The 27,254-nt window shown below is 36.8% G+C and overlaps 1 protein-coding gene across 2 annotated transcripts in view; it reads left to right on the top strand.

The window, feature by feature from the left end:
• LOC136857899 (aminopeptidase A) overlaps positions 1-27,254 on the top strand; it is a 209,103-nt gene that overhangs the window by 138,963 nt on the left and 42,886 nt on the right. For both annotated transcript variants that reach the window (XM_067136948.2, XM_067136949.2), the window contains 3 exons: positions 1,844-1,978; positions 22,354-22,667; positions 22,841-22,926. In XM_067136948.2, coding sequence (XP_066993049.2) covers positions 1,844-1,978; positions 22,354-22,667; positions 22,841-22,926 — 535 coding nt within the window. The remainder of the gene's footprint in view (positions 1-1,843; positions 1,979-22,353; positions 22,668-22,840; positions 22,927-27,254) is intronic.

Here is a 27,254-nt window from a genome sequence, read left to right on the forward strand (position 1 = left end):
GATGGCCACATGGTTTTTCACCGCAAGACGATCATGACAAAAACAACCACCATCGCCAGTTGCGTTTGAACAATATATCAATGCTAACCATGTTTGGACTGGGCTAGTTAGCCGTGAGGTTAGGGGTTCGCAGCTGTGAGCTTGCATCCAGCAGACAGTAGGTTCGGCCCCCACTGTCTGGAGCCCTGAAGATGGTTTCCCATTTTCACACCAGGCAGATGCATGGACTGTAACTTAATTAGGGTCATGGAAGCTTCCTTCCCACTCCTACGCCTTTCCTATCCCATCGTCATCATAAGACATATCTGTTTCATTATGATGTAAAGTAAATTATAATAATAATAATAATAATAATAATAATAATAATAATAATAATAATAATAATAATAATAATAATAATAATAATAAAAAAGCAATGTTTGGTTTTGATATGAACTAAGCAGTGAAATTCTAAATTCACGACTATCTCTGTTTCGGTAAACTGTATACAACATAAATGATAAAAAATTGTATTCTGTATAACTTTTGTTGTCCACCGCTGTGGTGTAGTGGTTAGTGTGATTAGCTGCCACCCCCGAGGCCCAGGTTCGATTCCCGGCTCTGCCACAAAATTTGAAAAGTGGTACGAGGGCTGGAATGGGGTGCACTCAGCCTCGGGAGGTCAACTGAGTAGAGGTGGGTTCAATTCCCACCTCAGGCATCCTGGAAGTAGTTTTCTATGGTTTCCCGTTTCTCCTCCAGGCAAATGCTGGGATGGTACCTAACTTAAGGCCATGGCCGCTTCCTTCCCTCTTCCTTGTCTATCCCTTCCAAGCTTCCCATTCCCCTCTCCCCACAAGGCCCCTGTTCAGCATAGCAGGTGGGGCTGCCTGGACAAGGTACTGGTCCTCCTCCCCAAGTTTTATCCCCGACCCAAGGTGTTATGCTCCAGGACACTGGCCTTGAGGTGGTGGAGGTGGGATCCCTTGCTGAGTCTGAGGGAAAAACCGACCCTGGAGGGTAAACAGATGAAGAAGAAGAAGACAAAGATAACTTTTGTTATGTAGTACTGTATTTATTGAGAGGACCACTAATAACGTAGATATTTGAGAATTAAATTTTAGACTTTCTCCTATACTACCACTTCACCCAGGGTGAAAAATAAACTGTAGTGCCTTATTCCCTGACTTTACATACCAATTTTCATTCAGTTCTGTTCACACATTTTACCGTGGCTTGGTGTTGATATGGACTATGCAACAAAAGCCTAAATTCATGAATAAACTCTGTTATCATAGCCAATACAGTAAACTGTATAAGACATAAATGATCAGAAATTGTATTCTATAATACTTTTATTATGTGGTATATATCGGTAGGACCACTAATAACATATATATTTCTTGAGAATTACATTTTAGGCTTTTCCATAAACTATCATTTTGCTCTGTATGAATAAAATAAAATAACAAATAATAAAAATAATAAATAATATATTATTATTATTATTATTATTATTATTATTATTATTATTATTATTATTATTATTATTATTATTATTATTATTATTATTATTATTATTATTATTATTATTATTATTTTGAAGTTTTATATCTCAATTTTACGTTTGATTCTTTTGGTAGTCATCACCTAATATCCACATAATTTTCTGCCTTGAGTATTTTGCTCTGAATTTAAAGAAAAAAAGGGGAAACTTATGTGGATAAATATGGTCCATATTTGTATGTACATATTTAACTGTTTTCTTAGTACATAATTATCCAGGCCCTAATGATAACATTATATTTTTCACTTTCTTTCTGTGATGGAGTTGGTTACTTATCATGTCTATTTCTTCCTCCAGATGGACCAGTTCCTGATAGATGACTTGCACCCTGTTCTAATTCTGGATGCAGCCCTTAGCTCTCATCCCATTGTGCAGCAAGTTGGACATCCTGATGAAATTACAGAACTGTTTGATACCATCTCATACAACAAGGTTTGAATATGTATATTTTATTGTCATATAGTTAGACACCAAATTCAGCTCATAATTATAAAATTTGAGGTGAACGAAATGGAATTAGTTTCTGGTTCAAGTTGCCGCTTTCCTTGTTGCTTTATGATCATTCACATCATAATTGGAATTGAAAAGAAACAGTAAGGAGTATATTTTGAGAATTACATTTTAGGCTTTTCCATAAACTCTGTGTGAATAAAATAAAATAATAAATAATAAAAATAATATATTATTATTATTATTATTATTATTATTATTATTATTATTATTATTATTATTATTATTATTATTATATTTATTATTTTGAAGTTTTATATCTCAATTTTACGTTTGATTCTTTTGGTAGTAAGGAGAAAATGAAGAAACATACTGGGAAATTGGATCTAATGAAAGGGTCAGCTAAGGATAACATGTTGGCAAGCATAATTTGCAGTCATATGAATTTTAGTGAAAAAATGAAAGGGTATTTATAGGTAATGGTTGCTGAGCAGTCATCTCTGGTCATGTAGTGAAGTACTTCTGGCATAATTTAATCTCTTAGACTTTAGCATTTTCTGCCATATGTCAGGATATGATTGTTGGGTGAGGTATAATATCTTTGGCGCATACTTTTCCATAGGTAGCACTAGTCTGTGTTAGATTCATAAATCCTTCACCCCCAACTGTCTGGTATGACCTTAAATCTCGAACTCACATTGCCACACATTCAGAAACAACCAAGGCATTTTGGTGTTAAAAATGCACACATGGTGAAAAAAAAAACCGAGATGTCTCAGTGGATGCTTCAGCGTGTGATAAAAGTTTGTTGTAGAGGGTACAGCAAACATAATTAAGGGTTTGTCCATCAACATCAACCAGAAGCTGAAACACCGATGAAATTGACTTTTCAGGTTCGTATCTGGGTCTGCTGTCTTGTATAGGCCAGTGATTAGCTTTTTATTTACTTCTCTTTTCCCGGACATGTTTTCTGTCCATTTCGCACCACTACCAGCACTCATTTTCAAAGAAAAGGTAACCTGGAGAACCCAATTAGTAAGTTACAGCACAGCTCACATACCAGTATAAAGATACAGAGATGGAGTGGTAGATTAACACCCACGGTACCACCCCCTGCCTGTTGTAAGAGGCAACTAAATGGGGCCCCAGATGTTCTTAACTTGGGAGCGTGTGTTTGCGACCAGCTGAGTCCTGGCATTGCTTCCACTTACTTGCGCCTGGCTCCTCACTTTTATTTATCATATCTGACCTCCCTTGGTCAACTCTTGTTCTTTTCTGACCCCAACGGTGTTAGGTTTGCGAATCCTAAGGAGTCTTTCATTTCCATGCCCTTTGTGGCCCTTGTCTTTCTTTGGCCAATATCTTCATTTTTCAAAGTATCAAATCCCTGTCATTTTTTCTCTCTGATTAGTGTTATATAGAGGATGGTTGCCTAGTTGTACTTTCTCTTAAAATACTCATCACCACCATACCACACACTAAACCATAGTTCCTGCCAGCCAGCTGCTCATAGATGACACAGTGCATCTCAGCCCAGCCCAGCCCAGCCTATGCGGTGGATGTCACGGGCTGGTTTCATCTGAGACTGCTGTGGCCCAGTATGGTGAAGTGTGGGTGCAACCTATGAGCGGGGCTGCTGTTCACGAAAGATATGGAGATTGTCTTAGTTCTTTTTGTGTTTTCATGTTTGTTCTTGTCTGCTTCTGTACTGCTCCCTCTTCTAATGCTGATCTATCATTGTGTTTTCGTGTGTTTGTATTCATATTCCTTCCTTTCTATATATGATTTTATTTGCCATTTGCCTTGTTTCTTTCCATTCTTATATTGCTCCTTTCGGATCCTCTTCTCGTATGTTTGTCTCATGTTTCTAGTCTTGTACTACTGGTATTCATCTTTTTTTTTTGTCTCTTCTCTTTTTGTGTGTGTTTACCTGGCTTTCTTCTTATCTCACCCTTCCAACATTAAGACTGAAGATCTGTCAAGGCGGCACCTCGTTTAATGTTGAAGCTTCCCTCCTGATGAAGCTGGGAAGCTGAAACAAACTCATCGGGGGCTGAGAAGAAATTGTCGAAGGATTGATTAGTAAAGAGTCTATCTATTTAAAGATGGTAGTATGTGAAGATGTGGAGATTGTCCTTTTGTGTTTTTGTATTTGTCCTTGTCTCTTTATTGTTGGTCCTATTATGTGTTCATATACATGATTCTACCTTTATGTATGACCTGATTGTCACTTGTTCGTTCCTTTCCATTACTTCAACTGCAAGAAAAAAATAATTTTTCACTAAGATTGTTTACTTAGAAGACCGAGCTCGATAGCTGCAGTCATTTAAGTGCAGCCAGTATCCAGTATTCGGAAGATAGTGGGTTCGAGCCCCACTGTCAGCAGCCCTGAAGATGGTTTTCTGTGGTTTCCCATTTTCATACGAGGCAAATGCTGGGGCTGTACCTTAAATAAGGCCACGGTCGTTCCTTCCCACTTCTAACCCTTTCCTGTCCTATCGTCACCATAAGACCTATCTGTGTTGTTGCAACGTAAAAAAACAAACAAAAAACACCAACTTAGAAGTAAACCACTGTTGATCTAATTGTGCTGAAAGGTTTGAATGAAATTTCACTGTTTCTTTGTTAACATGTTCGCAGCGATAACGATACGTGTGTCATGACTCCACTTTCACTCTGTGCTGAAGATGACTCGCATGTGCCACATTCCGCGCCAAATATTAAAACTCATATTTCCGCTGGTGCTAATGTAGACAGGTGGACCTCTTATTTGTACACTGTTAAGCTGTTATTAAACATATTATCCATCTGGGCATCAGATTAATTTTTATTTATTATCTGTTTAGGTGTTAAAATCTGGCATACTTTTCTGCGATGTCAATAGAGAACTGTGAGGTTGCAGAGCCTTCTGAGCAGAAGAAACACCATCTCGTAGGTTCCCGAAAGCTATCACTACACTTACAGGAATGCATTTTGCCAGTAAATGTGTGGCTAAGGAGAATGAGTGTAGGTTGCGGAAGCTGTGCAGACAGTGTTACAAAGAGGGGTGGTGCAGGACAACCAGGCTTGTGTCTTGAGCAATACTTTGTGGAATTCCACAAAATACAGAAGCAATTTTCTCCAAATAATGCCATATCTACCTGTGTTTATTGCAGCGCACAATTATAGGCTACTATATTGGCTACTAGCAATTACCCGCGGCTTCGCTCGCACATATTTCGTAATTTGATCAAAGTAATCGTTCCTCGGCATTGTACTAAGACATTATATGAAAATTCCTAAAATATAAAAACTCACTCAAAAATTGAGTTTCATTTACCCCAGAAATTCTTTGTAAACCATGTTTGTGGTATTACCTTATAGGGCTAAGACGATCATGCGACATAGAAGCGTACATGTAAGAAACAGTCTTCTCTCAAGTCGAAAAAATAAATACATATTTCTTTGTTTTTAAAGGAGATTCCAAATACCTATTCTCACATCTGTAACATCTTCAGTTTTTGAGATATACATAAGTATCCCTATATAAGAATTCAACCCCTTGATCAGTCATTCCCCCACCCCCATCTAACTGTATTTTCTGATAAAAAATACTTGTTTCTGTATTTTTAAAGGAGATTCCAAATACCAATCTTCATGTCAGTAACATCTTCGGTTTTGAAGATGTAAGTATCCTCATAAAAAATAAGTCAACTATTTTTCACTTCTTTTCACCCCCTGTTAAGTGCCTTCTCTGAAAACAAAAAGATACATGTTACTGTATTTTTAACCCCTCAGCGCCGACCTCTATACGTGGTATAGACCCCCTTTTCTTCCGTAGCCGCCGACCTCTATACGTGGTATAGACCCATACATGGTTCGCATTTACGGCTATAGCGCGAAGAGTTTTGGTGTTATGGATATGCAAATTGTTTTGTTTCCAAGAAGACATTTTCGGGTTTATCATTGTTCTAAATAAGTATTGAAAATCGTTAAAGTGTAGCTGCTTTTGCAAGGATAAGTATATGTCAATTATGTCTGAGCACCAATCCCTGCTTTTTTAATAGTCCGTTTGCTTCATTCTTTCCCACAGAATAAAATAAATAAATGATGATCTGAGAAGTTTGTCATTTCGTGTGATGTTCTTTGCTCTAATTTTGTATTAAGAGTGCGGTTTATTTATTATATTTGTCTTTATTTCTCAGCTTGTAGTCTTTTCGTAACTCTCTACGAGTACTCTGTATAGGCATCAGTTAGTGCTGCTTTCTGTCATACGACACGAGAAGCAGTTGTGCATGGTATATATCTTGTTTGAAAGACGATGTATCGAACTTTTAATCTGAAATATGTATCGAGTTGTTTTGATTCGTCATAAATGTTATTCCCCTCATTCAGTTTCGTCCTGCCGCTTTCGGTCCCGCTGCAGCTTCATTAGCTTGTGTGACGCACCGCGCTCAATGGCTAGCTCCTGCTGAGTGTAGCGTGCTTGAAATATTGTATAATTCAAATGAAAGTTTAGTCGGAAGTAGTAGTGGCAGTATTAGCAGTAGTGATAATGAAATAGATGATGTAGCAGTGGTAAATGATGAGAGTGACGATGAGGAGGAACCAGTACTTGGAAATTTCGTGTAGGAGGCTATAGATACGCATACAGGTCAAAGGGAAGCTTTCAACAGTGAATTACGATTCCTAGATTCTCCAATAATATTTAGACAAGTCACAGGGACAAACATTGAGCAGTTATCTTATCAGTTTCAGCTGATGGAAGGTTTGTTTACGTAGTACAAAATACGCTTCTCGGGCGGGAAACGAAATATTCAAGGCCGGTGCGCATCAGATAATACAGTTCCAAGGTTGCAGGAAATACGTTTTATCAGGAAATTAGCACCCAAGAGTGAGAAATCCAAACCTCAGAGACGTTGTATCGCGTGTTCAAAACACGGTGAAAAGAAGACATCGGTGTACTGCTGCCAGGAGTGTGCCTTGGGTCTCTGTCTCGAAGAGTGCTTCGAACTCTATCACACGGAACTAAATTACTAAGGAAATGTGAAACAATTATGTAATTATCTTCATGTACATAGTTCTACCATAAGGAATTCCAAATTTCGTGAATATCGGGCCACTCTTATACTAGTAGTAACGCTTTAAGTGAATCAATGTATTTCAGTCGCGCGTAGTTGAAATCTCATCCGGCCGCGGGATAGGAAGCTCTTTAAACGGCTGCGACGCTGAGGGATTAAAGGACTTTCCAAATACCAAGTTTCTTGTCTCTAACATGTAAAGTTTTTGACATATAATGTAGACATACCGGTACTCATTTTAAAAATTCACCAGCTTTTCCAATTCTTTTCAGTACATTAAATAGATTTTCCGTAAACAAAAAAAAGAAAAAACAAAAAAAAATATGTGTTCCATTATTTTTAAAGGAGATTCCAAATACCAGTCTTAATGTCTGTATGTCTGTAACACCTTTAGTTTTTGAGATAAATGTATACTCATAAAAAATTTCATTTTCTTCTTCACTTCTTTCCACCCCTTTCCTGGTAGACTTTACGAAAACAAAACAAAAAATTTGCATTCCTTTATTTTGAAAGGAGATTCAAAATACCAACTTTCACATCTGTAACAGCTTCAGTTTTCAAGATAAACATATTTCAACTCCCTATTTACTTATTTTCAACCCCACCCCCCTTACGTCGATTTTCCGAAACAAATGTGTGCTACTTTATTTTTAAAGGAGATTCTAAATACTAATTTTCACATCTGCAACATTTTCAGTTTTTGAGATATAAGTATCTTCATAAAAGTAATTCAATTCTTTTTTCATCCCCCCCCCCCCCTTCCTACACGTTAAGTGATTCCCCCTCCCCAAAAGTGTGTGTCTCTTCATTTTTTAAAGGAGATTCCAAATACCAATTTTCACGTATTTAACATCTTTAGTTTTTGAGATAAGTGTCCTCATACAAAGAACTCAACTAATTTTTCAATTCATCCACTCCCTTTAGGTGGATTTTCCAAAGACAAAAGAACATGTGTTTCTTTACTTTGAAAAAAAGATTCCAAATACAAATGTTCATGCTTCTAACATCTTCAGGTTTTGAGATATAAGTATTCTCATAAAAAGTATTCAACTCCTTTTTCACCCCAGTCCACCATTATGTTGATTCTCCCCCCCCCCCCTCCACTCCCTCAAAAAAGGGCATGTTTCTTTATTTTGAAAGGAAATTCCAAATACAAACTTTCACATACCTAACCTTAAGTTTTTGAGATACAAATTTCTCCATAAAAAGAATTAAATTTTTTCACTACCTTTAGGTGAAATTTCCGAAAGCCAAAAATACTTGTTTCTTTATTTATAAAGGAACTTCCAAATGCCAATTATCACGACTGTAACATCTTCAGTTATACGTATCCTCATAAAAAGGAATTAAAATCCTTTTTTCACCGCCCTTGCCCTCAAATTGATTCCCACCCCAAAATGCGTTTCTTTATTTTTAAAGGATATTTCAAATACTAATTTTCACGTCTGTAACATCTTTAGTTTTTGAGATATAAGTATCCTCCAGTGGCGGTGGGCTCTCAGGAGCACATGAGCACGTGAACACCCAGTTTTAATACATCTTTACGCATTCATGGATAATTTGAAACTTTCCTTTCTTTCGACCTGATTTTGACAATCTATCGAAAGCATTTGACTTATATTGTTACACTGACAGTTGTTCGTTTTGACTGACAGTGCAGCGAGCACACTGGATAATGCGCTATTGTGCTTAAGACTATACGCATGCTCAAAGCAGATGACGTCATGGTTTATGCACTGATATTCCCATTAGGAACGAGCACGGGTAAGGTACGTCAAACCAGTGTCAGTATCATGGTTAGGTACAGCCTCCCAGGAGCTACTATTGCATTACATTACCGGCAGATTTCGCTAGTAATTCTGAATAGGCATTTTCTAGCTCGCTGTGAACAGATATTCGTATTCGCGGGAAGTATTTTGCTTTACCTTGTGATTGGAAAATCTTTTCAAGTGAAATTTATTTAAGTATTGTGTTTTGCTTCTTTGTTTGTATGGTTTGTAACCATGGTATTCTTTGTGTAAGAGGAAATGAATTCAGTTCAGGTAATTTTAACCAGTGAAATGTTAATCTGTCTGCCTCTGTGGTGTAGTGATTAGCTGCCACCCCCCAGAGGTCTGGGTTCAATTCCTGGCTCTGCCACGAAATTTGAAAAGTGGTACGAGGGCTGGAACAGGGTCCACTCAGCCTTGGGAGGTCAACTGAGTAGAGGGGGGTTCGATTCCCTCCTCAGCCCTTCTGGAAGTGGTTTTCCGTGGTTTCCCACTTCTCCTCCAGGCAAATGCCTGGCCGCTTCCTTCCCTCTTCCTTCTCTATCCCTTCCAAACTTACCATCCCCCCCCACAAAGTCCCTGTTCAGCATAGCAGGTGATGCCGCCTGGGCGAGGTACTGGTCATCCTCCCCAGTTGTATTCCCAGACCCAGAGTCTGAAGCTCCAGGACACTGCCCTTGAGGCGGTAGAGGTGGCATCCCTCGCTGTGTCCAAGGGAAAAACTGACCCTGGAGGGTAAACCGATTACGAACGAACGAAATATTAATCTCAGGATAAGTTGGAAATTAAAAGGCTAGGACTGGACAGACCAGATTCGATTATCGAAAAAGTTACAAAAACTGACAAACGCGAGTATAGGCATAGGTTTAAGAGAGAAGTACGAAACACGCATGTGGCTCTGTGGATGTAGATCTAGGAATGCGCTTTTTTGTTTGCCCTGTGTATTGTTCAACAAAGAATTGTATGGAATTCAGCTAGGTGCACAGGCCTTGCACATTTGAGTGCAAAAATAAATAAACATGAAAATTCTCATGCACACAGAAACGCGAGTATTGAATTCCCTATGCTAGTGTTGTCTATAATTTCCAAGACGAGAATAATTAATATGTGATACAGTAGAACCCTAATTAACCGAGATAAGTCTGGCTCTGCTGTGTAAGGGGCAACGTGTCTGCCTGTCACCCGGCGGCCCCGGGTTCAATTCCCGGCCAGGGCAGGGTTTTTAAATTGTAATGATAAATATCCCTGGCCTGGGAACTGGATGTTTGTGTCGTTCTTAGTGTTCCTTTCCTCACAGTTAACACATTACATTACCGCCATTCCAATTACATGCAGATTCCTCACATATGGTGCCAGTAGGGGCAAAAGATCTTCATAGGTAGACGTCCCGAACACATAGCATTTTTAAAAACCAAGATAATATGGAGACTATTGGGGCCAATTCGGAAACAATTATTAAAAACAAAAATTGACCGGTAAATGCTGTACACATTATTTCTATGCTTCTTGTCATACCCAGGTGAACTTCGTGCTATGTAAAAACCAAGAATAGTGCTCACAGCCTTCAAAATTCACAGTGTAGTAAAGTTATTATGAATTTCACTTTTGTTCTACATTAACAGATTAGTCTAGTATAAAATTTATCCTCGGTTATGGGGGTTCTACCATATTATTTGTGAAATAGGAACCATACAAGGAACTTTTAGTGAAGAGATTTATGTACCTATGTTATTTTTTTTGCTGATTTGCGACATGAACAAAAATGTTGTTGTGAACCCCCTAAAAATTTTGTCACGAGCTGCCACAAAGAATTCAACTAATTTTTCAATTAATTAACCCCCTTAAGTGGATTTTCCAAAGACAAAAGATTATACGCATTTCTTTACTTTGAAAGAAAATATCAAATACAAATTTTCATGTCTGTAACATCTTCAGTTTTTGAGATATAAGTATCATCATGAAAAGAATTCAACTCTTTTTTCACTCCACCCCGCCCGTTAAGTTGGTTTCCCCCACCCAAAAAATGTGTGTGTTTCTTTATTTTTAAAGGAGATTCCAAATACCAATTTCCATATTTGTAACCTTCAGCTTTGAGATATAAGTTTCTCCAAAAAAGAATTAACTTTTTTTCACTTCCTTTCACACTCCCCACTCAAGTGAATTTTCCAAAGACAAACAGTACCCGTTTCTTTAAAAGAGTTTCCAAATACCAATTATCACAACTGTAACATCTTCAGTTTTTGAGATATATGTATCCTCATAAAATAAATTCATCTCCGTTTTTATCCCCCCCTACCAAGTTGATTCCCCTCCCCCAAAATGCGTGTTTCTTTATTTTTAAAGGAAATTCCAAATATCAGTTTTCACGTTTGTAACATCTTTTTTTTTTTTTTTTTGGGTATGTATATATATTCTCATAGAAATAATTCAACTAATTTTTCAATTCTTTCACTCCCCGCCCCCTGTTAGGGCTTTTTCTGAAAACAAAAGACTACGTGTTTCCTTATTTTTGAAGGGGATTCCAAATGCCAATTTTCACTTCTGCAACATGTTAAGTTTTTGAGATATAGATATGCTAATTTTAAAAATTCACCCCCTTTTTCAGTTCTCCTTAAGTGGTTTTTCCAAAAAAAAAAAATTTATGTTTCTTTACTTTTACAGGAAATTCCACATACCAATTTTCAAATTAGCAACATGTTACATGTCTGAGATGATTTACAGATATAGTCTTTTTTAAAATTCACTCCATTTGTCACTCTTGTTCACCCCCTATTCATCGGATTATCCAAAAACACAAAAATATGTGTTTCTTTATTTTCAAGGGAGATTACAAATACCAATTTTCATGTCTGTAACATCTTCAGTTTTTAGATATAAGTCTCCTCATAAAAGCTGTTCAACCTTTTTCCCCCCTTTTTTCACCCCCCTTAATGGGATTTTCTGAAAACAAAAGAATTCATGTTTCCTTACTTTTAGAGGAGATTCCAAATACCAATTTTTACGTCTGTAAACTTTTAAGTTTTTGAGATATAGATATCCTCATTTTAAATATTCACTCCCCCCTTTTCACCCCCTTAGCGACAGAATATCAGAAAACTCTCATTTAGTGAGCACCTACACCCTAATATAATTGTATCCCCAAAATTTCATTTCTTTATGTCCAGTAGTTTTCGCTCGGCGATGATGAATCACTTTACAAAGGTGAAAAATGAGAGTATCCTCCTAATTCAATACAATAAATATTCCGTCATTAGACGGAGTAAACAAATTCAAACATGTTTCGGCTCGTTTGAGCCATCTTCAGTGAAAAATGAGGGGAGTTTGAAATAATTTACATAATATAAGTTGAAAAAATGCTAAAAAACATAATGAAGGAGCAAATGAAAAAACAAACAAAAGAGAGCCTAGACGGAAACAAAATGAGCCCAAATATACAATATTTACATCAATATGCGGAGCAAAAAACAACTCACTGCGACAAAATTCAGTGAAAAGGTGTTAATTTAAAATAATAATTGAAACTAAAAACTGTGTTAACCTAAGAAAACAAAGGAATGAAAAAACAAATGATGCAGATGGAAATGAACAATAGTAGCACATGGTGAGGTTGTGGACCTCATAGTAACGGTCTTGTTCACTTTGAGAAGAGCAGGCCATTTGAGAAGACAACCACCTGCTAAACACCATTAGAACTTCATTGACGGTTTCCACCAGATCACTTACAGTTTACTATGCATCTGTCTTTTACCTAACACAGCTTCTCAATTTTATATCGCGGCCCTTCCGACCCGTTATAATAAAGCAAGACAGCAGCCAACATTATGAAACAATAATCAAGAAAGGGACCGCTAGAGTGAGAAGATATTGAGAATGCTGCTGTTTCTAAAGCTTTAAATTTCATTGGTGTTTTTTCCTTGTCACAGGCTTTTCGCCTGCACATTATATCAGGCTTGGTTTCTCAAAAATGTTTGTCCTGCTCCCCTCCTGACCAATTTAATGTGTATGGGTTTCTACAAGGATGATTTTCGACAGTGATTTCAACCTGTTTGTTATTGTTACTAAACAATATTTTGTAAACTATGAGGTCCACAACCTCACCGTGTGCTACTATTGTTCATTTCCATCTGCATCATTTGTTTTTTCATCTTGTTACAAATCCAGCTGTACAATGCAATTTAGTAGGTAAGAAGAAACGTAATACGCTATTACAATTTACAGTGAAGTTAAACGTACTTTTCAAACTCTAGCATACATCAAGTGACACGGAACTACCAGAGGCAAAACCCCAAGGTAAATATATTAAACTACAATTTACATATTTAGCGAAACAAGAAACGGGGAATGCCTCGAAAACAAGCAGGCAAGCCCAGCTGAAATGCTAAGGCACCATAAATAATTAAGTGGCGAATCTAGATGAGGTTAGGGCAGACTCCTATATGAAAAAGCAAGCGAACATTACAGGAAATTTAAGCTGGAACGGAAATCAAGAGTGCTTACCCACAAGGTGGCCCATCCTGGTAGCGAGACGACATCAAAACTTCGGGCAACCAGACAGACCGATCACAGACCACAGACAGACCAAGACAGACCACGAAATGCTGCCTCACTATCTTTAAAAAGGTAAACCCTGGCCTTGGAGTAGCCAATCAAAATGCATGAGCCCGCCTATTGTCACCCAGATTCACCAATCACAACTCCTACTTCAGTCACGAACTTTAACATACTTTCTCGAATACATACGATCACGAATCTTCCATTTCCAGAATAGTCAGAAAATACTTTCTAGAATACATAACAAACAAAAGACAACACACCCTGTTCAAAAATTCATGTGATAACTTTCTGGATACTTCCAGTAAATATAGAACTGAAATCTACTATTAACAACCAACCTATGTACAACAATATTTCTTACACTGTACAGGTTAGGTACCTGAATGGAATACAAATAAAATATTCTATCACCACACTTCAGATCATACAGTAAGTTCTACAGAAGGTTTACAATTAAAGTCTTCAATAAACACACTCCACTTCCAATATATTCTACACCTGTGACAATGCAAATCTAGACAAAGCTATAATACGGTGGTTTAATCAAAAACGAGTGGAAGGTATTCCTGTGTCCAGCCTAATGTGTGCTGAGCAAGCAAAACATTTTCATGATGCTCTTGGCTTAGAAGGTGATTTTAAAGCATCTTCTGGCTGGCTTACGTGGTTTAAGAAATGCTACGGAATACGAGAAATTGCTATTCACGGAGAGCGTCTCAGTGCAGACTCGGGTGCTGCTGAAAACTTCGCACAAAACAGGGTTGTGTTGGAAATGTTTACCGTCCTGAACATTAGTGATGCAACAAGAACAGCAAGCCCCAGGCTGCAAAACATCCAAGGAAAGAATAACCATTATGGCGTGTGCTAACGCAAGTGTTGAACATAAATTAAAATGATTAGCTATAGGGAAATCCAGAAAACCCTGTTGTTTTAAACGAGAGAATGTGCCTTTGCAGTACTACCATCAAAAGGCAGCGTGGATGGACACACAAATATTTAAGGAGTGGTTTCACAATCATTTTGTGAAACAAGTGACGGCCTACCTAATTAAGCAGTCACTGCTAATCGAAGCACTGCTCTTTATTGACAATGCGCCTTCTCATCCACACTAAAGTGAACTTAAAGAAGGTGATATTTACGTGAAATACATTCCCCCTAATGTAACTTCTATTCTCCAAGCTATGGACCAAGGTGTTACTGCTGCTTTAAAGAAGAACTACAGGTCATCTCTGTTACAGCAATTGGTTGATGATACTGTTACTGAAAAACCTGGATAAATGCCAAGATGCAGAAGAAAGTTACACTATTGAGTGGTTAGACGTTGATAAGGACGATTATGGTTTCAGACATGAAAGTGAAGAGGATATTGCACGGAATTTGACGGTTGGTGATGAAGACGGCGATTCAGATGATATCGAGTGTGGGAGTGATGCAACAGCCAAGCTAGTGTCTCTGTAGACACACTTATCTCTTACATAGCAAATAGAGATGAATTTTCATTTTCAGATATTGTTTTCTTGAGAAATGTATGATCCAAAATTAGAAAAAATGAACAATTGTCTAAGAAAGAAAAAGTGATGACCGATTTTTTTTTGTTAGATAGGAATGTTGGCATAATCCACATGGAATTTTGTAATTTTTCTTAAGTATGTCTTACAAATACAATGTGAAGTGTTATAATTATTTTCTGCTTGTTCATAAAATACATTTCATTATTTTAACCTATGGTTTTGTTTTTACCAGGCTTAAAAATAATTAGGAGTTTTCGATAATTCGTGGAAGTGCGTGCATTAATTACTGCAAATTATCGGGAGTGCACTGTATTGTAATAGGAGGTGAATCATGGCTGAGAAATGATATAATGTATGCAGAAATTTTCTCATGGAACTGCTGTGTGTATCGTAGAAATAGGATAGGAATGGTAGGAGGTGGGTGGGGGTGGGGGCGGGGTTCATTCTGATGAAAGAAGAATTTGTAAGTTAAAAAAAAAAAAGGTAAAGATGACAAACATGAAATTCTAGGTGTAAGGCTCATATCTAAAGATAATAGGCAAATTGATCAACTTGATGTCTTTGGATTGTACAGACCGGGAAAGGGTAGCGCTGACGCAGATTTGGAATTGTTTTATAAAATAATCAGTTATGTAGGAAGCGATATGGAAAGGGACGTGATTGTAGCGGGTGATTTCAATTTACCAAATGTCAGTTGGGAAGGTAATGCGAACGACAGGAAGCATGACCAACAAATGGCAAATAAGTTAATATGAGAAGGACAGCTAATTCAGAAAGTGATGGAACCAACTAGAGGGAATAATATTCTGGACATGGTGCTGGTAAAACCAGATGATTATATAGAGAAATAGATGGTATTAGTGTCACAAAGCTGGTTTTGTTGTAGTTTAAAATAAGTGTGATAGAAAGGAAGATTTATAAAGTAGGACTATTAGGCAGTACCATATAGCTGATAAAACAGGAATGAGGGAATTTTAACTATGACGGGTGGAAAACAGTAAATAAAAATGTAAACAGACTCTGGGATGGGTTTAAAGCAATTGTTGAGGAATGTAAAAACAGGTTTGTACCTTTAAAGGTGGTAAGGAATGGTAAAGACCTACTATATTATAACAAAGAAGTAAAGAGACTAAGAAGAAGGTGCAGGTTGGAAAGAAATAGTTAGAAATGGCTGTGGAAGTAAGGAGAAATTGAAGGAACTTACTAGGAAATTGAATCTAGCAAATAAAGTCAGCTAAGGATAACATGATGGCAAGCATAATTGGCAGTCATACAAATTTTAGTAAAAAATGGAAGCGTATGTATAGGTACTTCAAGGCAGAAACAGGTTCCAAGAAGGTATCATTAATGAACAAGGGGAGTGTGTATGTGAGGATTTTCAAAAGGCAGAAGTATTCAGTCAGCAGTATGTGAAGATTGTTGGTTACAAGGATACTGTCCAGATAGAGGAAGTGACTAATACTAAAGAAGTATTCAAAATTAACCTATGATAACAATAGCATTTAAAATAAGATTCAGAAGTTGAGAACCAGAAAAGCAGCTGGAATTGATAAGATTTCTGGGGATATACTAAAGACAATGGGTTGGGATAGAGTACCATATCTGAAGTACTTATTTGATTATTTTCATGAAGAAGCTATACCAAATGAATGGAGAGTTGCTATAGTAGCCCCTGTGTATAAAGGAATGGGTGGTAGACATAAAGCTGAAAATTACAGGCCAGTCAGTTATCATGCATTGCATGTAAGCTTTGGGAAAGCATTCTTTATGATTATATTAGACATGTTTGCAAAATTAATAACTGGTTTGATAGAAGGCAGTTCAGGTTTAGGAAAGGTTATTCCACTGAAGCTCAGCTTGTAGGATTCCAGCAACATATAGCAGATATCTTGGATTCAGGAGGTCAAATGGACTGTATCGTGATTGACCTATCTAAGGTGAAATTTCTAGAAAATATAAGGTATTAAAATTAGGACTGTTAGGCAGTACCATATGAGGGAGTTTTTAGAGAGTAACTATGATCGGTGGAAAATGGTAAATAAAAATGTAAACAGACTCTGGGATGGGTCTAAAGCAATTGTTGAGGAATGTGAAAATAGGTTTGTACCTTTAAAGGTGGTAATAAATGGTAAAGATCCACTATATTATGATAGAGAAGTAAAGAGACTAAGAAGGAGTGGAAGTAAGGAAAAATTGAAGGAACTTGCTAGGAAACTGAATCTAGCAAAGAAGTCAGCTAAGGACAACATGATGGCAAGCATAATGGGCAGTCATACAAATTTTAGTGAAATATGGAAGAGTATATATAGGTACTTTAAGGCAGAAACAGGTTCCATGAAGGACATTCCAGGAATCATTAGTGAACAAGAGGAGTGTGTATGCGAGGATATTCAAAAGGCAGAAGTATTCAGTCAGCAGTATGTAAAGATTGCTGGTTACGAGGATAATGTCCAGGTAGAGGAGGTGACTAATACTAAAGAAGTATTAAAATTTACCTACGATAACAATGACATTTACTGTAAGAAGATGTACAATATTATAGGGCAGGATCCACCTTTCAATACTCCGTAATAAGATGGTAAAAAGTAGTTACAACCTGTTTAATGGGACCGGTTTCAACACATTTTAAGTGTCATCATCAGCCAATTAGCGAAGATCTTAAAATAACTAGCACATTGAATACAGGCAAAAAATTAACATTGTATCATAACGTAGCAATTCAGTAAATTTACAACTAAAAAAGCGGTTTGAATTGATAAGATTTCTGGGGATTTCTGGCCAATGGGTTGGGATATAGTACCATATCTGAAGTACTTATTTGATTATTTTTTGCATGGAGGAGCTATACCAAATGAATGGAGAGTTGCTATAGTAGCCTCTGTGTATAAAAGAATGGGTGATAGACATAAACTAATGGGAACAAAAAAGTGGGGTCCACCTATTGAATACAATTAATTTTGTGATTGAAGATGGTGCACACCAGCATTGAAACTGGTCCCATGAATAATAAAATGTTATAATTCACTTTACAACATTGTATCGTATTGAATAGGTGGACCCCACTGTTTTGTTCCCATTAGATTCTCGGTTCAGTACGAATTTAATATGAAGTTTTTAAACTTGAATGATAGTCATAAAGCTGAAAATTACAGGCCAGTCAGTTTGACATGCATTGCATGTAAGTTTTGGGAAAGCATTCTTTCTGATTATATTAGATATGTTTGCAAAATTAATAACTGGTTTGATAGAAGCCAGTTCAGGTTTAGGAAAGGTTATTCCACTGAAGCTCAACTTGTAGGATTCCAGCAAGATATAGCAGATATCCCGGATTCAGGAGTCAAATGGACTGTATAGCGATTGACCTATCTAAGGTATTTGATAGGGTAGATTATAGGAAAATAATGGCAAAAATGAGTGCAATTGGACTAGAAAAACGAGCGACCTGAATGGGTGGCTACATTTCTAGAAAACAGAACTCAGAGTAGGCGAAGCTTTATCTGTCCCTGTAAAAATTAAGAGGGGAATTCAAGGCAGTATTATTAGTCGTTTATGTTTTCTTATATATATATCAATGAAATGTGTAAAGAAGTGGAATCATAGGTAAGGCTTTTTGTAGATGATGTTATTCTATATGGAGTAATAAATAAGTTACACGATTGTGAGCAAATGCAAAATGAATTTGATAATGTTGTGAGATTGGCAGTAGGCAATGGTATGATGATAAACGGGGTTAAAAGTCAGGTTGTGATTTCACAAATAGGTAAAGTCCTTTCAGTTTTAATTACTGTGTTGATGGGGTTAAAGTTCCTTTTGAGGATCACTGTAAGTACATAGACGTTAGTATAAGGAAAGATCTTCATTGGGGTAATTACATAAATATGATTGTAAATAAAGGGTACAGATAAGGCATTTCATAGGGTAGATCATGGGAGATTACTGGCAAAAATGAGTGCAAATGGACTAGACAAAAGAGTGACTGAATGGTTGGCTATATTTCTAGAAAATAGATCTCAGAGAATAGAATAGGTGAAACTTTATCTGATGCTGTAATAATTAAGATGGGAATTCCTGAAGGTAGTATTATTGGACATTTATATTTTCTTATATATACAAATGATACAAGTAAAGAAGTGAAATGAGAGATAAGTCCTTTTGCAGGTGATGTTTTTCTGTATAGAGTAATAAATAAGTTACAAAATGGTGAGCATTTGCAAAATTACCTTGATAATGTGTGAGATGAACAGTAGGCAATGGTATAGTGATAAACAGGGTTAAAAGTCAGGTTGTGAGTTTCACAAATAGGAAAAGTCCTCTCAGTTTTAATTCCTGCATTGATAGGGTGAAAGTTCCTTGTGGGGGTCATTGTAAATACCTAGGTCTTAATGCAAGGAAAGATCTTCATTGGATTAATCACATAAATATGATTGTAAATAAAGGGTACAGATCTCTGCACATGGTTATGAGGGTGTTTAAGGGTTGTAGTAAGGATGTAAAGGAGAGGGCATATAAATCTCTGGTAAGACCCCAACTAGAGTATGGTTCCAGTGTATGGAACCCTCACCAGGAATACTTGATTCAAGAACTGGAAAAAATCCAAAGAAAAGCAGCTCGATTTGTTCTGGGTGATTTTTGACAAAAGAGTAGCATTACAAAAATGTTGCAAAATTTGGGCTGGGAAGACTTGGGAGAAAGGAGACGAGCTGCTCAACTAAGTGGTATGTTCTGAGCCATCAGTGGAGAGATGGTGTGGAATGACATTAGTAGACGAATAAGTTTGAGTGGTGTCTTTAAAAGTAGGAAAGATCACAGTATGAAGATGAAGTTGGAATTCAAGAGGACAAATTGGGCAAATATTCGTTTATAGGAAGCAGAGTTAGGGTTTGGAATAACTTACCAAGGGAGATGTTCAGTAAATTTTCAAATTATTTGGAATCATTTTTAAGAAAAGGCTATGAAATCAACAGATAGGGAATCTGCCACCTGGGCGACTGCCGTAAATGCAGAGCAGTAGTGATTGATTGTGTGTGTGTGATGTTGGAAATTGTACCATTAGGGCACATTTCAGCCACTTCACCTCGTCTGTCTGAGATGCAATTACTGTGCCACCTACAAATACAGGGTTTAAAAAACATTTAAGCTCATTAGGCTTTTTCAATTGTGAAATTACCAGCGTTTCGCATCAGTGTAACAGTGAACGCATCAGTTGGATTGATACATCTTTCCAAGACGCTGGAGCTAATGTGCCGTTGAGACACCACTGCAAGCCTCTTATGTAGGACAATGCAGTGACGGTGCACTGGGGGGAGCATGTACCTCTACGTGTATAAATGCCTTGCTTTGGCCTTTATATCAAAAACAAGGTTCCTAGAAGGAAACCATAATTTAATTTCATCCATTGCAAATGTTAAAATCATTTAAGCTCTTTATGCTTTTCCAATCGTGAAATTACCAGCGTTTTGCCCCAGTGTAGCTGGGGGCTCATCAGTTGGATTGCTACACTTTTCTACTTGTATGTATTGATGTATTACAGGTTGTTTATTTGTGTAAGCTGATTTTTGTTGCTTAACTGTTGTTTACAGAATGACTGTCTTATCCTGCTGAAAATGTTTTGAGCCTGTTGAGATGAGATTTGTATCTCCTGTTTGGCTCCTATTGCATTCATTAGCAGCATCTGAAATACTTTAGACTTTTACAAAGTTTTCTCCTGCAAGCTTCAAGATTAGTTGGTTATTTTTGTTATATTGCACTGTCCCTAGGATTTTATGAGGGACTCCAAAATGTCCCACTCCTGCTGATTTCTTTCATAAAGTACAATCTTAATTTTGAGAGAAAAATATATCTCCTCTCTGCTGTCTTCGCTTCAATTGTTGCTGTTATCTGACTCACTCAAAGTTTTGATGATTGAAGAACAAACTTTCAGGGTTCTTGAAGTAGCTTTAGTTCTGGTTGATTTATGAGAGATGTTCTTCTGTTGAAAAATAAATGAATCTATATGTATTGCCAAGGTGACTGGAATATTGCACTTAATTTATCTCATACTTATGTGACTTATCTTAAGGAATGTTCTTGCCTTTCAACAATCTGAAAGGACTGTCTTGGTTGACACTAAAGCAAATCCCATCATGTTACTGAGCATGACCCCTCTCCTATTCCATAGTCCCATAAGACCTGTAATTGTTGGTATGATGTAGAACAACATCAACAACAACAATCCATCTTAATGTGTAATGTCTTGGATTGAAGTTATTTCCACCCATTTGGAATACAGGTACATTCCTCAGATTAACCCGAAGCTCCTTATTGAATTATTTTGTCTTTCTAGGACAAATGTCCCTGTAGAACAAATATTAACTTTGACAAATACCTTTTGGACAGGAAAGAAGTCTCAAATGAAGACTGAAGGGGTGAAGGCAAAGCTTATACTAAAATGAATGAGGTTACGTATGGGAACTTTTATAGACAAACTGCTTTACAGTAGCCATTGTCGGTTTGTGGTTCACTTCTGAGGAAGCAGAGCAAAGTCTATATATGAGAGTAAAGTTCCCGTGCTCTTTGTCTCTTTTCAAATGGTGTAAATTCAAAAGAGTATCATCTATTATTATGAGTTGTGAAAACATAAGTCTGAACAGATATTTCACTGTTGAATATTTTTATTTATAGTGTAGAATTCTTTCCTTGTCTGGCTCCTTGCCTAAATGGTCAGCATAGTAACCTTCAGTTCATAGGGCCCTGGGTTTGATTTCCAGCTAGGCCAGGAATTTTAACCATGTTTGGTTGTCTGTCTCCACTAGCACTATTAGCTACCATCCTCGGAGGCCTGGGTTCGATTCCCAGTACTGCCAGAAATTTAAGAATGGCAGGAGGGCTGGTATGTGGTTAAAATGGTACATGCAGCTCATCTCCATCAGGGGTGTGCCCTAAAAGAGCTGCATCACCTCGTGATGAGGATACAAGTTTATTTTACCATGTTTGGTTCATTCCTACAGCTCAGGGACTGAGTGGTTGTGATCGTCTTAATACAAATTTTCATCTACACATAACATATCGCTACAAACCACCATAGAAGCATGCTACTTTATTGTGTTTATCCCTCCATGTAAGAATGGTGCAGGAAGGGCATTTGGTTGTAAAGCAGAGTTTATTCCACATATAGTGAGGGCTAATTAAAAGACTAGGAAGAAAAAGAAGATATTGTTACTATTTCACTCATTATATTCTTATTAAATGAGCTTCTCTTATGACTTTCCCATCTTATGTACACAGATAGGTGCTAAGACAGGTACTAATGCTTCATAATGTTACAATAATTCTGCCACCAGATCATTCTTCTATCTCCTTGTACAGTAATATTTCTTTTTGTGTATGTGTTTGTTTTTAGCTTGTAGTCTCTTTAGCAGTTTTAATATTATTATTTACCAATATTAAAAATGTTACCAAGTTATTACTTTCTGCTTGTGTGTTCTCAGGGTGCTGCAGTCATAAGAATGTTAGAGGATTTTATGGGCCAAGAAAACTTCCAGAAAGGTATCACTGCATTTCTAAATGCCTACAAATTTGAGAATGCAGTGACTCAGGATTTGTGGGATGAGCTGCAGAAAGTGGAGGATGAGAAATCTGAACATCCCACAAATATAACGCAGGTCATGGATACCTGGACTCGCCAGATGGGTTTTCCTGTTATTACTGTGACGGTGAATGAGAATGGAGACAGAGTCTTGAGTCAAAGCCGCTTCCTAGCTGATCCTTCTGCCAGTAAAACGAATGATGTCTCTCCCTTTGGGTGAGTATTTATAACTCTGGCAGAAGTAGTAAATGAACTGACTTGCAGTACTTATCAGCTTCAATTATGTGAACTTTCTAGTATAGTGATTCTTTTACCTATGTTATTGTTGCCATTTTGTAAATCAATATGATTTAATTTCTGTATCCATTATTTTTGTTGTCATCAAATAGGTACAAATGGGAGGTACCTATCACATACACAACATCGAGTAGTAAGAACGTTGCACATACCTGGCTGTATTCAAATACTTCAAGTGGTAAGTAGTAGTTTGTGTATTGTTTGTGTAAATAATGTGGTAGATAAAAAATAATTGTTTAAGGACTAGAGTTGTTATTTGATGAATAACTACAGGACTGACAAACTTTTATGTTCTTCTGGGATATTAGGGTGTGTTGACATTGACCGTAAAAGCCTGCACCAATCAACTGCAGGACTCTTGGTCAGGTGACAAGGTAGTATTTAAAATAAAAGGAAATTTAAAATTTTAAAAAATAAGTAAAAAACCTTGAAATGTAAAAAAAATAAGTAAAAAACCTTGAAACCTAAACTATTAAACTTTATAAGTATCTTTTGATTTGTAAACAATTTATCCATGTGCTCATTTATAGTGGTTTCTTTCTAAGCCGTCTGGAAAAAAGGGAAAACCAACATATCTTTTAATGTTCATTCTTAGGTGCCTGTATCCATTTTATTTCTGAGAGAAGATATCTACATATCTCTCTAAACATGTCCTGACTGACTGATTCATCATCACCGATCCAAAACTACTGGACATAAAGAAATGACATTTTTGGGATACATTTATATTAGATTTTAGGTGCTCACTAAGGAGGATTTTTTATTATTCCATCATCGCTAAGGGGGTGAAAAGGTGGGTGTTTAAATGAGTATATCTATATCTCAGAAACTTAAAAGCTTACAGTGTAAAAATTGGTATTTGGAATTTCCTTTAAAAATGCATTTTTGGGGAAAAATCAACTTGGAGGGGAGGGTGAAAGGAGTTTCTTTTTATGAGGATGTATATATCTCAAAAACTGAAGATGTTACAGTCATGGAATTTGGAAACTCCTTTCTAAATAAAGACATATTTTTTTGTTTTTGGAAAATTCACTTAAGTGGGAAGAAAAGGCTAGGAAACAAACAGATAGGGAATCTGTCACCTGGGCGACTGCCCTAAATGCAGATCAGGATTGATTGATTGATTTGATTTATTTATTTATTTATTTATTTATTTATTTATTTATTTATTTATTTGATTGATTGATTGATTGATTGATTGATTGATTGATTGATTGATTGATTGATTGATTGATTGATTGATTGATTGATTGATTCACCGAGCTCGATAGCTGCAGTCGTATAAGTGCGGCCAGTATCCAGTATTCGGGAGATAGTAGGTTCGAACCCCAATGTCGGCAGCCCTGAAAATGGTTTTCTGTGGTTTCCCCACTTTCACACCAGGCAAATGCTGGGGCTGTACCTTAATTAAGGCCATGGCCGCTTCCTTCCCACTCCTAGCCCTTTCCTGTCCCATCGTCGCCGTAAGACCTATCTGTGTCGGCGCGACGTAAAACAACTAGCAAAAAAAAAAATTATTTATTTATTTATTTATTTATTTATTTATTTATTTATTTATTTAAAAATTGTTCAATTTTGTTTATGGGGATACTTATATCTCAAGAACTGAATGTTATAGAGTGAAAATTGGTATTTTGATTGTCCTTTAAAAATAAAGGAAAACACATTTTTGGGAGGGGAGGGGGTTGTAAAAGGAGTTCAATTCTTTTTATGAGGATAACATACATGAAAATTGGTAGGTGGAATATCCTTTAAATAAAGAAGCACATATTCTTTTGTTTTAGGAAAATTAAATGAGAGTGGGGCGTGAAGGAATTGAAAAATTAGTTGAATCATTAATTGTATGAGGATACTTATATTTTAAAAAAACTAAAGATGTTACAAACATGAACATAGGTATTTTGGAATCTCCTTTAAAAATAAAGAAACACATATTTTTTTGTTTTCAGAAACTCGACTTGAGGTGGAGGTTGAAAATAAGTAAAGAAGGAGTTTAACTCTCTTGGTGCCAGGCGGTAGTGCGAGCTCCCTCCTTTAAATTGCCAGAGCCGATCTGGTCGGCCGTTAACAATCCAGTCGGAAGTTGCCAGAGCCGATTACATCGGCCGGCTTAAAATTCTGTGATATACGTAATTTTGAGGCAACCTATAGTGGAGTGCATACTTTTGTTACAACCTGTAGTAAAGGGGCTACACGTTATTGTGTGCCTGGTCTTGCTTTGGCAGTTCTAAGAGGGTGTTATACCTTTCACAAGAGTCGTTTCCTGTGTTTACAAATACCGCTAACCGGTCAGTAAGAGATTGCTCCTTGCAGTGAGTGGATGTGTGACAGGAAAATGGCATGTTATTCACGTGATAATTTTTCAGCAGCTATTGATGACAATAGATTAATGCAGTATTTCGAACAGTGCGAAGTTAACGCTGATGATTTAACGGATAGCGATAGGGAATTTAGTTCAGAGAGTAGCGATGAAATTATACCAGACACGTCCGCGGGATCACCGCAGCTAAAGAAGAGACGTTTAACTGTGTCTAACAGCACTAAAGCTACTCTGAATATGGTGGTAGATGAAACTAGTGATAACGAATATGATGATGATGATGATGATGATGATGATGATGATGATGTCTCTGGAGAACATTTTGTGGAAATTTGTCCCAATGAACCCGACAACATTCCTCAACCTCATGTCTCCTTCAAGGAAGTTCTTGGACCTAAACATGCCCTACCGTCTGATTTTCCGCCCATATCACACTTCAATTTACTTTTCACTTACTCTCTGCTAAACCTTATAGTCACATATAGCCCTCTATCATTACCTAAATGCCGGTCTCCGCGGGCTAAGTGTAGCGTGCCTGCCTTTCACCCGGAGGTCATGGGTTCGATTCCCGCCCAGGTCAAGAATTTTCGCCTGGTCCTGAAGGTTGGTTCGAGGTTCACTCAATCTAAGTGACCCTAAGTGATTGCAATTGAGGAGATATCTGAGGGTGGGAGGACCCCGGTCTGGAAAACCAAGAATAATTACTGAGAGGATCTGTCTCACTGACCATGATTCACCTCGTAAACTGCAGGTACCGAACTGAGCAGCGGTCGCTTAGTAGGTTAAAGCAAATCAGGGATTTAGTGCCATATATTTCTTAATTTCGTAAATTCTGTTGTATTGTAAAATTATTTTTCTAATATATACTACAACCGAAAACGAGAAACTATTTTTTCTGAAAACAAAAACTATAATATCAACTATTATTTTTTTTACTTATTTAATAATTCAGAATTATTTTAATACTGTCTTGTCCGCACATAGAAAATTTGTTGTCGGTATTTGCCAAAGATCGATACATTCACGAGAATTTTATCGGTGAGTAAAATTGTCTTGTTTTTACTAGTGACATGTTTGAATTTTTATTTTTTACGTTCTTATTTTTCTCGTTCAAATTAGTTATTTTATAGAATTGTATTTAGAAATACATTATACATAATTACGTATATTCTTTTGTATCGTAAATTTTTTTTCAAAGTAGAGATTGAGAGAGAAATTGCGAAAATATTTTTCTCTTCCTAAAAATAAACGTTATCGACAACTACAAATCAACAAAAAAAGGTCTTTGACTCTTTATATCTCTCCAAACCAGTTTCTTATTCTACGTAGTCGATATGTAGAAAATTTCATGCCGGTATTTGCTATACACCGGTAGATATACGCGAATTTTAAAATACATGTATTTCCACTGAAAACGGTCTGGCACTTTACAATAGTAGAGTGGAGGCGGAGCTCTGGCCTCTTCCAGCTGATGGGGAGCGGCCGACTAGATCGGCTCTTGGCTCCAAGAGGGTTAATTCTGTTTATGAGGACACTTATATCTCAGAAACTGAAGATGTTATAGATGTGAAAGTTGGTATTTTGAATCTCCTTTAAAAATAATGAAACATATTTATTGTTTTTGGCAAGTCCACTTAATGGGGTGAAAAGGATTGAAGAAGGGGGTGATTTTTAAAATGAGTACCAGTATATCAACAGTTTAAGTCAAATACTTCTTAACATGTTTACAGAGGTGAAACTTGATATTTGGAAAGTCCTTTAAAAATACAGGAACATGTACTTTTTTGTTTTCGGAAAAGGCACTTAACGGAGGGGGGAGGGGGGAGAAGTGAAAAATGAGTTGATTTATTTTTTATGAGGTTACACCTCAAACACTGAAGATGTTACAGACGTGAAAATTGGCAGTTGGAATCTCCTTTAAAAATAAAAGAACACACATTTTTTGGTTTTAAAAATCCACATAGGTGGGGGTGGGGACGGAGGAAGGACTGATAAAAGGGTTGAATTATTTTTATGGGGATGCTTATATCTCAAAAATTGAAGATGTTACAGACATGGAAACAGGTATTTGGAAACTCCTTTAAAAATAAAGAAGCGTTGTTTTTTCGACTTGAGAGAAGACTGTTTCTCACATGTACAGTTCTAAGTTGCATGGTCATCTTAACCCCAAAAGGCAATACCACAAA

Source organism: Anabrus simplex, chromosome 1 (assembly GCF_040414725.1).
Source record: "Anabrus simplex isolate iqAnaSimp1 chromosome 1, ASM4041472v1, whole genome shotgun sequence".
NCBI classification, from domain to species: domain Eukaryota; kingdom Metazoa; phylum Arthropoda; class Insecta; order Orthoptera; family Tettigoniidae; genus Anabrus; species Anabrus simplex.